Source organism: Ammospiza nelsoni, chromosome 9, assembly GCF_027579445.1.
Source record: "Ammospiza nelsoni isolate bAmmNel1 chromosome 9, bAmmNel1.pri, whole genome shotgun sequence".
NCBI classification, from domain to species: domain Eukaryota; kingdom Metazoa; phylum Chordata; class Aves; order Passeriformes; family Passerellidae; genus Ammospiza; species Ammospiza nelsoni.
Window position 1 is genome coordinate 19,128,177 of NC_080641.1, and position 12,477 is coordinate 19,140,653.

The 12,477-nt window shown below is 39.9% G+C and overlaps 1 protein-coding gene across 1 annotated transcript; it reads right to left on the minus strand.

Moving 5' to 3' along the window:
- Window positions 1-764: 764 nt before the first annotated feature.
- On the minus strand, window positions 765-11,605 carry RWDD3 (RWD domain containing 3). Its single transcript, XM_059478648.1, has 4 exons — window positions 11,521-11,605; window positions 5,796-6,274; window positions 4,969-5,084; window positions 765-4,870 (listed from the first exon to the last, which is right to left on the minus strand). The coding sequence occupies exons 1-4, from the start codon at window positions 11,603-11,605 to the stop codon at window positions 4,756-4,758; spliced, it is 795 nt and encodes a 264-aa protein (XP_059334631.1). The 3' UTR covers window positions 765-4,755.
- Window positions 11,606-12,477: the final 872 nt, after the last annotated feature.

Here is a 12,477-nt window from a genome sequence, read left to right on the forward strand (position 1 = left end):
TCAAGTTACAATAGATAATAATGTATACATGTAAAGAATCAGAGATATTTACAGTGGGAAATACTAATAAAATATTACCTCAATTCCATGATCAGCTATGTTGTAACACAGGATACAAACTGATTACTGGTATTACATTAAGAAACAAAGAAAATTCAAAAAGTGCAGCAGTTGCTACCTTATTAGCATAAAATTAAAGCATCTGAGTGCATAATTAATTCAAGACATTAAGGGATTCACCTTTAGAGTCCAAAGAATTCCTTAATTTAATGTATTTTAAGCAAATTTTTATGTTACCCTAACGAGTTCTCTTCACTGCAGATTAATACTTTGAAGTTAGACAACACAAACTAATATAAAAGCCAATACATGAGCATAGAGAAAAACAGCTGCAAAATCTATCAGCATATTTATATTCCAAGTTCCATTTATGTCTACAATTAAGAATATAAACAATCATAACTCTTGCATAAGATAACGAAAAATTAAGTATATACACAAAATATAATACCATAGCAGAGTGCTGCCAGTGTTGCATGTGTTATACACAAAAAGACAGGAAGATAATGCTTACTACTACTATAAGATATATTAAAGTTGATTCCAGCAGTTGCACTATTTCATAATATAAGCAATTTCAGTCCCAAACTCTGGCAGAAATATAGTGAATGCAACATTTCATCATCTTATTTCAAATGTACTATAGCATGGTTATGTTTGTGTTTTCACAGATAAAGCTAAACAAATCAAGGGACACTAGAGGCTTTAAATCATCCATATGTAGGGTTTATTAAACTATTTTTAAAAGAAACAACGTAAACAAAATATTTTTTCCACTATGAAGTTTCTTAAGGCTCATTACATTACCTCTGCATATAATTTATACTCATCTCAGTGGGTTTTGTGGGTCGTTCACACCAGAAGCAAGAGACAAATGCTCTTATTATAGGAAAATGAGATGTAACTACAAAACCACAAAAATCAGCCTGATCCACAAAACAATCAAATCTACTTTCATTTATTTTTAATTGATTGTGTCAAGGATTTTCATGTATGAGTTCTTACAGTGTCCTGTCCTCCCTGTAATATCAAATAACAAATTTAGGGGTGGTGGAGGGAAGAATTACTGAGACTAAGCATGAAAACCAGGTGAATTCCCAATACTGATGTCCTCCATTTATCTCCCCCCTCAGGATTGTTCTTGTTTCCTCAACCTATTTTTTGTTTTCTTCATACTTAATAAGCCAAGGTATTCAAAAAGACCAAAAAACCTGTTTTATCCTAAAAAACTTGATTCTTCAAGTTGTCATTCCTATTGCAACATCTTTCATTTTAGCCTGATTTTTAAAGGAAACTATGATTATACATCTGTGCTGTCCATACAGAAGCAAACATAATATTACTACAAAGTTTTCCTAGAACTTCTGAATTTAAGTAATTTCAATTAAAATGAAAGGTTAACAACCTGAAAGAAACCAAGTACCTACAACTTTGATGAAGAAGGTAACAGGTGAAAAAATGCTTTTCATCCATTAAAGATTTATGCAAGAAATAATCAATTTATGCACAATCAATACCAGGCACAGGGAAACCCACCTGGAGAACACCATCAGGAATGTATCTCCTGCAGTGAAGGCTTCATGTGTGCTATAGCTTAGAAACTAGCAAGGCCACAGGAAACAAGGCCTTACTGACCATGCTGTTTGAAGAACTGTTTATAACATCACACCCACAAGAATGCTAGCTTCTCATTTGTTAAACCACCTTTAATTTGTGGATTTCTTCTTCCTTGCAAATGAATTGACAGATTCCAATAGTTACATCCTCTTCACTAACTTTTTACACAGTGATGCATTTTTTTCCTTGCTTCTTATTCTTCTGTATCTGTGTATTTTGTTCTTCTGTGTCTGCCTCAACTCCCTTGGAAGGCAGAACATGCACCACAGGACCCATTCTGATGATTTTTGTGCCCCAGAGGTTCACAGGCTAGCTCATCTCTTTTTACAATGAATGCAAACAAACCATCAGTTAACAGACAGCTGCAACATCCTTCCAGAAGAACAGCCTTTAAAAATATTGTTTACTTGTCTGAACAGAAGATATCCTCCTACCCTTCAAAATAAGTGACTGATTGATAGGTAGGCAAGAGCATTTGCTTTAACAGAATCAGACTGACATCAGTTCTCATGTTCTCTGCTGTCTGAACTGTATCAAGCTGATCAGATTTGTAATTTTCCTGAGGCACATCAAACCAACCTATAAACTGTAGTCCTTTCCTACAGTGAACTTGTGGATTTGTCCAGTGTGAGCTAGTGAGTAACAAATTTAACTACGGTAAAAATCCATTGTAAAAACTACATTTTCCATCTCCTGAAACACAGAAATCATCCAGCTTCTTACAGCTTCATTTGGCAGGAAGATGAGCGCACATCAGGAGAGAGCTGCAACTTACTCAATTATTAACTTTTTCTTTTTAATTGGCTGTTCCAATGCCAGCTCTGGCCAAACAGTTGACCAGGAAGGCATCAGGCAGTAAAACTCAAAAAATACATGTGTTTATATTCAAGTGCAACTGGCAGCCACTGACACCACAAATGGCTTTTCTAGAAGAGAGGAAAACTTTAGTAAGTCTGCATCTAATCTTGCAAGAAAGATGATCACCCCAACTTATGGCTCAATTATTTTGAAGTCACATGCACTTTGAGATCACACAAGCAGGTAATGCCATTCAACCTGATTCCAAAAATCAGCAGATTCACAATGCAAAATCTTAACAATTTAGTTTTGCACAGAGATACTGATTATGTTTCCTTATGCTGTACAGGCATAGGTCTTGAGTTTGATATTTGTCAGATGTGTCACAGTAGAAGGAGAGACTCCCTGCAGCTTTTCAAAACTTCATACTGCACTGACATATAATTTTTCAACACCTGAGAACAACTTGATTCTGGAAACTGTAATTTAAAATACATGTTATTTTAATGATACTTCTGTGTTTTATTCTTCCTTGTAAAAGTGAGGATTCATCTTCACATGCACTTAAAATGATAGAAAATTAGATTTCCTGTCCCTCAGGAAGCAATTTCAAAATAACATAGAACAGATTTGTAAAACCTGTTCAACCCAGTCTCTCTTCTTCTGAGCCTGAAGTACTGTATGTGGTAAACATGAAATACTCACTAAGAAGAACTCTGCTACTATCTCAGTAAATTTGCATCAGTGCATAAAATAACATGCAACATACATATTTGAGACACTCTATGAGAAAAATCACCAAACTCCTGAAAAACTTCAGAGACTCACAAACAATACAGAACCCTTTATGCATCTGATATCTCAAGGAGTAAAATATAAAAACCTTCCTAGTCTGCTTTAGTTACTTCTCTAGAATATATAAAGGAAGAGGTATGATCTCATGGGCTGAGCATGAAACAGGAAATCAGATCTTACATAATGATTTGCCAAACCACACTTTCGGAACTAAACAAATAGTTCTGGTCTTCCCCCAGAACAATGGAAATAAATTAGTTTATACTGAATTGATCAAATCTGTTTAATTACAGAATACATGAGACATTTGGCTTCTGAGAATGAATTTTAGAGAGCAGTAAAGCACATGTTTAGCTACATGCTAAAGCCAATTGAAATGGCAAATGGCAGTGCCAGCTACTAAGAAAATCATGATTGCAAAATTTTTATTACTGGATAATTTATCTAGTCTTGTAGAGAATGGTTTCAGGTAAAATAGAAACCAAAGGATACACATTAATAATTGTAATAAATAAGTATCCAATCCTCCCTAGGTAAACAGAGCTTGCACAATTCATAAAATTATGCATATAATTTGTAACATTATACAGATATAAAGCACAAACTACTGATAAAAAAAATTTACAGGTTGGCCAAGGCCAGTGACCAATCAAAAAAAACCCAAATAAACAAACAAAAACAACTTGGCAGAAGCCTTGAAAGATGGAAGACTAAAGTCTGCATATATACTGCTCCAACAGTTTAATTCAATCAAGATACCTGAAGCTGCACAGACAGTAAAACCAGATAAAGTGCAAAAAGACATCTGTAAACTACCAAAGAAAATATTACAATTGGCTCTACCTCAGCTTTTCATCAATTTAAATCCTCTATGTGGGTGTTTTTATAAATTTTAGAATGAAAACTAATATTCAAAAAGACGCTTCTAAGTTTTTTTCAGGCCTCAAGTGACATGAGCTTTTTCTTCAAATCAACCATCTAGTGTTTGTAATCAATTAAAGGGAGAATGAAAAATTAGCATATGAACTCCTAAGGGACATTAAGTATATGCTGTCCTCACATATTTAAATGTGTGTTTGCTATGTTTTTATGGAAATATCTTCATACAGTCTTCCAAAGCAAAATTAATCACGTGTTCTAACAAGCCATTATTGACACATTCTACCATGAGAGAGGAAACAGAGCACTGAAAACAGGGACTATAAAACAGAGTCTGACTAGAAGACTATTTTTTAGCATTATTTCTTCCCAGTCTCTCATGCTTGCCATGCAATTATTACAATCAACATCACAATTTTTTGACATTCATGTCAAAAAACAATCAGTTCTTAAGGTATTAATTGTCTTTTTCTCGCAAAAGATTGACTACTACTGGTATTTCTTGCAGAAAAGCTTCAAGATTGTTTTGCCACATTAGTCCTTCTATCTTCCATCTGCATCTGCAGTCTACTGCTTTGGTCAGAGGTCCAGTGGTTTCTTCTAATTTTACTTTAAGAGAGGAGGCACAAACTCAGAGAAAAGAGTTGTAAGTCCTGCAGTTTCAAATTCCTTTTGTAGCTCCTCCAGTGCTGAATATTCTTTGACTTCAAACATCTGAAACCTACATTGTAAAAGGGAAACTCATGAATATGCCTGGATTTGTCAGAATGTTATTATCAATTCTGTTACTTTTCTACCCACAACAGTACTAAATTATACCTTTTATGCTGGGACTGTAGTTCTGTCTCACACAGTACTCTCATCATTTTCTCTTTGCATTTCTTTCCACTTGAGTTCACATCCACCTTAGAAGTTTTCTGAAGAATCAAGTACTCCTAAATGACAAAAAGAAATCCCAAAATATTAAATGTCACCTAGTATTTCCAAAGTTTAGTCAAATGCAAAAGCTCACTCAAAATGTATTCTTTTTTAAAACACTGCAATCAAACTTTGAAAGTGCCCATGCCAAAAAGTGCACAACTGCTTCTATTCATCAGCTTTAAGTTAAGCAGGCCTAACTGATTAAGAGAACAGGAGTTAGAAAAGCCAAAACATTCTCCTCCAACATCACCACAAAAGCTCATCTAAAGCAGTGGGAGTTTGTATGTACAGACAAGAATTCCAAAGCCCAGGCATGCACTAGGAATACCATGTGGTTTTAAGGAAAGAGACAGTTAATAATGAGTTAGAAATTTGTCTGTTACTAATTCCTCACCAAAAACTTTTCCACTTTCTGGGGCATTAGGGAAATATAGGAAACTGAATCTAGGCATATTAAGGTCAGGTAACAAAGGGATATGGGGTATATAGGGTATAGTTCTAATGGCAAGCAAAGCAATACAGGCCACAGGTCTACAGGTATCACTGTAGACAGAACAGAACACCTTTTTCCTAAATACAGAATAAAGTCGCTGGGTCTTCCTACTCTCATAATGATCAATTTGCTTCCAAAATTGTTAATCTTAGAAAAACACACACAAAATATTCAGACACAGAGGTTTCAGTGGTAAATCAATACAACTAGTCAGCATTCATTGTTCCTGCACCTTAATGCTGTTCCTGTCACCCTGAAGAAGAATCAATATTATCTTGCCCATGAACATCAGTCTTCCAGTCAGCCTTAGATCTGAAGCCCATTTTTCCACAGTTTTCACATATTTTGCCTTTGCTCTCATGTGATCTAAATGCAAAAGGAGCATCCAGATACCGTCTTCTGTTCCCTTTGACAAAGTAGTTTTTTCATTGCAAACTGTTGCTGATTGCTTAATGACATCTTGAAGATGCTGCTGTACCCAAAGAATCAGGTTGTGTACCATGGGCTCAGAAAGATGCTGCTTGGCTTCTTCAAGTAATTTCTCTCTCACATCCACACACTGGGCCCTTGTAAGCTGGTCTGAGGTAACAGAAATATCTGGTACAGTTGATGGGTAATTGACTGGTAAATGAAAAAACAGCTTTAAAAGTACATCTGTATCCAGCACTTCTTTCACAGCGATTTGAATTCTAAATGAGATTCCATGCGTCTCTGGAAAATAGAAAAAAATCCCAACATTAATAGTTTGCTTGAAGTTGAAATACATATATATCACTAAATCATGTTATTTTCTTTAACAATTCAACTCAAATAATTCACATTTCCTATAAAATAAGAGGGGGTGATTTTTTTTTTCTGCAGGGTGGGAGCTTGCAGCCAATGGCTCAAGCTATACCTGCAGGCAATCCTGAAATGAAACACTTCTATAACATAGTAGAAGAAAAGTTATTAACACATTCTAAAAAGCATTCACACCTTTTGGCTCTTTCAAAGTCTAGACAAGCCAGTAATAAAGAACTGTCTCTCTCAAACACATAACTCAGCTTCCACAGCTCAACAGCAAAAGCAAGGGCAACTGAAAATAGAGACTTTTCTGGATGGACTCAGCACTGCCCTAAGTTTACTCCTACAGAAATCTGTAAGGCTTCCAACATCAATACTAATGCAAGGCAAACAGACTTGCACCAGCTATTTTTTAAGACAATCATTCAAAAGCATTTCCACACTAAGCAGAGACTTGGAAAGAAACAAGTCGGATTCTTTGTCCCCCACAACTTGCAGAGAAAATACACTTAAATCTTTTCTGCCAACTCTCTACAACAGTTGGACTGACATAAGGAAACCATCTCTGTTGGACACCTCACCCTAGATAATACATATCTAATTATGCATGTACTCCTATGAATGTATGTTTATTATCTTCATAGCTGCTCAAATCTGTTGTAGGGCTACTTAAGAATAGAATTATTTTCAGAGTGGAAAGGATACACTCAGTATGCAGCAGGAAAGGCTGAAGATCACATCATCCTGATAAATCACACAATCAAAGATGCAAAGATGCTTAATATTAAAGTTATGTACAGTATTTCATTTAATGAAATAAAACCTTAACTAGAAGTCTCACAGAAAAACAATACAAAACTTGACAAAGTACGGACAAAGACCTTTCTTTCACTCCTCTGCCATGAAGTAAGAGGGTATCAATCAGACAAAAGATGATCTTCTTCAGATGTTCTCTGCTTCACCCCTTTGATGCATTCTAAACACTTCACTCCTTTTCTTTCAAAAATTGCTAAAATGTCAGGTTGTTTCACTCTATGAGGGCAGAAGAAGCCAGATTTGAAAGGCAGATTAGAGGAGAGCTGAGCTTCAGAGCAGGTCTTTTGAAGTGACTTGCACTCTTCCCCCTCTACCCTACCTTACCTTCCTTTACATGACAGTCAGATGAATTATGTTTGATTAGTATTACTGATGCCACTAACCAACCTCTCACAGTGCCTCTCACATGAAATGTATGATTTTATATCTGAAATCTACTAAAAAGTGAAAGAATCTAAAAGTGACTTGGACAGACAGAAGTACTTTAGAAAGCTTATCCAAGGGCTTGTTTTCAAACCTTCTTCCTGGGTCATACAAAAAACTCTCAAGGTCAGAGAAGTCACAAAATAAAATCCGCATACCTCCAAACCCAATAATCAAATTCTAGCAGTACTATGAAGAAGTCTCCAAGTCAAATCCAGTGGTGAAAGCAGTAGATGCAATTCCAGTGAATTCAATGGAATCACACCCAACCGTGCCCATATTTACAGGCACCACATGTCAAAAGAGTCATTTCCAGACAACAGGAAATGACTCTTTATCTTCTATCCTCCAAGTCCCTATCAAAGGTTTCAGACTACTTTTAAGACAAATGCATTCCTCAGAGAAACACCAGCCTTGGAAGAAGACCCTTGCACATGGCCAGCAGTTACTGAGGAGGACCTCAAGCCATCCCACTCCTAATTTCTGTTTTCTCATGCCCTAACAAGTGTTTCTTCCTGGGTGCCAGCAGCAGTGGCTCCTCTGCCATTACACTAGGCTCAGCACACACAATCACAGGCACAGGCAGCAAACCCGCCCTGCGTGTCCTGGAGGCCCCAGCACGGAGCTGTCTGCACACACAGCCACTGCACCAGACAGTGCTGCTGCCCCATGCCCCTCAGCTGCCCCCACTCAGGGCAGCCCCACCTGGCACCTGCCTGAATGGGGCCAGCACTATTGAATCCTGCCTGAGCATCACTTTGTTTTCAACTATGTTGCCACCAGATTTTAAATGCACAGCCTATATAAATTGAAAAATACTGCTCTATCACCAGCTTAATTACAGTGACAGAAATACATGTTACCTTTCTGATAATCCTCCTAGGATTTTTCCCCTAGCTTGTCACAACAGACCTCACCAACTCAGAAGGAACAGAGGGATAGACAGGCCAACCCTGCCCCTCCGACAAGGGCCTCCTGCTGCAGTGATCCTATTCTTAAACCTGCAAAAATCCCACACCTCTCCTTATGATGAGCTAATCTGAAGGAGGCAGAACAGCCTCGCATCCCAAGGTGTATCACCCTGAGCCATCAGGAAAAGCCCAACCCTGCTCATTTACATCTGCTTCAGACTTTACTTTTTTAGAAAGCAGAATCAGTTCAAGACCTGTGCAGGGCTACAGCATCTAAGTTTAACTAAACCTTGCAGCATCCATTTTCTGCACCAGTGCTGCAGACAGTGGCAGAACAAAGAGCAAAGCAGCGGCGCCCCGCGCAACCTGGCTCCAAAGAAATATTTCCTTTGTTTGCACATGCTACAAGGGCCGAGTTGTCTTCACAGCAACATGATGGTTATTTCTGAAATAAAAGCTTGGGTATGACTGTTCTGCTGGCATTTAATGTGCTAATCAGACCAAACTCAATACATTTTAACTCATTTCCCCCCATAGCTGCATGCTTATCAGTATATTTAGCTCTAGCATACTTCAGATTTTTTCTTATGTTCCATGTCAACCAGACAGATATCCCCCTCCTCTCCTGCCCAAAGGCATTTTATGCAACACATGCAGTCTATTTTTAAATTCAGAAAATGGCACCTACTAACGTACAAGCTTAGAATATCTAAACATATTTTTATAGCAAGCTTGGTGAACAGACCAAAAGAGAACAGATTAACAATTAAATTATGGATTTCTATCTGTAACACTAATCTTCGCAAATAGATATGTAAGGTAAAAAAAGATACACTGTAATTAGTTTATTTAAATTCATCCACACATTGGTTTTGATAAAAACACATTTTACATTCTGAATACTTCATTTTTAAATTCCAAAAAGCCAAAGTTTTTACCATACTAAGAGACCTGTAAAAGCATTCTCTCACATTTCTCAAAACCACGAATCCCCAATGGCCTCCTTTTTGATCCCATGGATCTACACACAAATTACTCTTAATGTCTTAGAGATTGCATAACATAACAGTCTTCCTGGAAGTTATGTCTGTGCACCCCTGGTCAATGACAACTTACATGGTTTGAAGAGCTAAAGCAAATGTAATCTAATGACTGGAGTGCAAGTCAATTGTAAACTGACTAGAGATTCTACAGCTCCAACAAGTAAATTCCAAGAGTAAGAAAAATACAAATAACCATTGTTGTAAAATAATCTTTTCAATTCCAGCAGAACGATGTAAACCAATCAAATATACCTGATCCTACCATATCATGAACACAGGGCCTGGTTAGAGGCCCTCCAACATCACATAACAATATAAATAAAATAGTCTACTCCCATTGTGCACTTGTGGCACCTCACTTTATGTCCAGGAAGGATTTTAAACCTTTTAGATTCTAGTAACTTATAAACACCAAATCATTTTTCCATATATGAAGCACAGAGAAGAATGTGCCTACATTTTCCAACAGATTTGGAGGAACAGATGTGTATATGCAATGCTCGGATATACTCACTTTTTTTTAAATTAACATCTGATAAGCCTGGATACTGCTTTTTCAAACTATGCCCAAAATAACATTCTTGGAATTTTCACTTAAAAAAAAGCTCAGTTGAAACATTTCATCAATCACATTTCAAAAATACAAGCCTAAATACCAATTTAAAAGAATTAAATGGCAGAATTACATGCCTGCACTGGAGCAGGAGGTGTGTCGTGTATCTAGATAGAAAATTGGTAGTTTTAGATTACTGTGGTCAATTGTGCTCCCTACAGACACTAATGCCTTCATCCAACCTCTCCCCTCAAGCCCAGTCACTACAACAGGACAACTGCCCAGGACAATGTGCAGACATTCGGAATATCTCCAGTGAGGGAGACTCCACAAGCTCTCCTGGCAGCCTCCAGCACTCAGTCACCCTCACAGTAAAAAAACTCTCCTTATCCATCTCAGTTCTTTAGGGCTGAATACATGCATGTGCAGACAAAATCTGACCACTGCATCCATCTCCAGCAGCATTCCCCATGACTGCACTGCAGGAAGCTGCTCCCTGTCCATCGCTGTGTGGGGGAGCTGGGCAGACCCTGCAAGAGCTCCCACACACCGGGGACCTGTGGTACACAGCATAGGCATATTCTGGCCTTATATGTGCACGTGTATCTCTCTCCAACAAGTATCTAAGAGTTGTCACATCTGTGGTAGGCACCAAGCAAAATTTACTAATGGCCTGGATCTAGACACCAACACTTGCATATCCTACCTGACAATTCAGCCTGACAGAGCTGCTATCGTACACTGTAACTACTGAGATTTATTCTCCCTTGTTGAAGGGGCATCTTCACAGCACGGTACAGCACAGACTAAAAAAAGCCATCTCTTAATACTATGTTCTGATCAGCGGCCACCATGGCTGATGCACAAACCATGAAGGCATCTACTGCACTCCTTGTCTACAGGATCCAGCAGCTAGAGGCAGCAAGTACTACAAACCTGATCATTCCACCCACGGCAGACACGAATATCAGCCTCAGTACCCTGTAAAACCTACAGCCCTAACATCCTGCTGAAGCAGCAGTAATATCTGGCACGTCACAGTGCCCAGGTAGTCAGCTTACTCCAGAAAAATACAGAGATAACCCAATGCTTCTTAGACACTGCAACAGCTGTACCCTACTCGCTATTACCAGACAACAGCTGGGCTTGCTAACGCGTACAAGATTCACTTGCTCGTCTTCCTAGAGAGCAGCCAGCCCGCTCCCAGCGCTGGGCCGCAGGGCACCGAGCAGGTCCCTGACTGTGACCGAGCAGGGCCCGCTGGGCTCCGCGCTCCAAGCGCGGCCGCCAGCACAGACACCGGCGGGGCAGGGACACGCGACAAGCGACAGCAGCGAGCGACTGCGCCCGTGCTGAGCCCCGCCGTGCTTCCTCCCGGGGTCTGGTCGGGCGAGCCCGGGCTGTGGGCAGAGAGCGCGGCCGCATCACCTGAGGCCGCCAGCACCTCGCAGGCGCCCGGCTCGCAGTAGATGGCGGCGAGCGCCGACAGCTCCTCCCGAGCCAGCTCCGACATGGCCGCCGGCGCGCGCCGCCGCGCCCCCCGCCGGCTGCGGGGTCTGCACCATGGCCGCCAGGGGGCGCCGCCGGCCCGGAGCGCGCCGCAGCGAGGGGAACAAAATGGCCGCTGCGTGCGGCCCTCCCCGTGTGCCCCTTGTCACTCTTTGCGTCCGCCCGGCCCTGTCTCACAGCGGAGCGCTGTGCGACGATCTGACCCACATGAGGAAGAGCCGGCTCGGCCTTGGGCTGTACACGGATCGCAGCCACACACAGCCCTGCAAAGTTACTAGAATACAAAATAATTTTTCTTATAATCAACTACTGTGGCTTCAAACCCGTTACCAGCCCTCACACCGAGGTTGTGCATTTCCAACAGCACCATTACGATGCCCGAAAGACAGGCTGGAAATAAATCCCCATAGACCAGTGTCTATATAGCAGGTGTTTGCTTATTGCAGCACTGGGGGGTGAGGGGGCTGCCTCCCCCTAACTCACCCACCCGTGTCTGTGCTGTGGGATATTTATGCATTAAGTACTGCTTGGTATCACCGTGTCACTACAACATCATCACACAGGCTCCAGAACTAATTTACATTGTGTGATATGGTGGTTGTTAGACCATTCTTTTGCACTGCACTTGTGCCTCCCCAGTTTGCCAGAGCTCTTTGATGAAGGCTTCCCAGGTCTTCTTCACATCTGAACTTTTCAACTTTGTCATCAGACCATGCACAGTTATGGTGTTCCTTGGTCTGTCTGGTCTTGACTGGCCCAAATTCTTTGTTTTGTGGCTAATTGGCTTTGCCCTTGTCAATTTCTCATTCGTACTATACTTACCTATCTCTAAAGCTATCCACCTGGCAAGCTGTTTCTTCTTTTTTGTTTATTCAG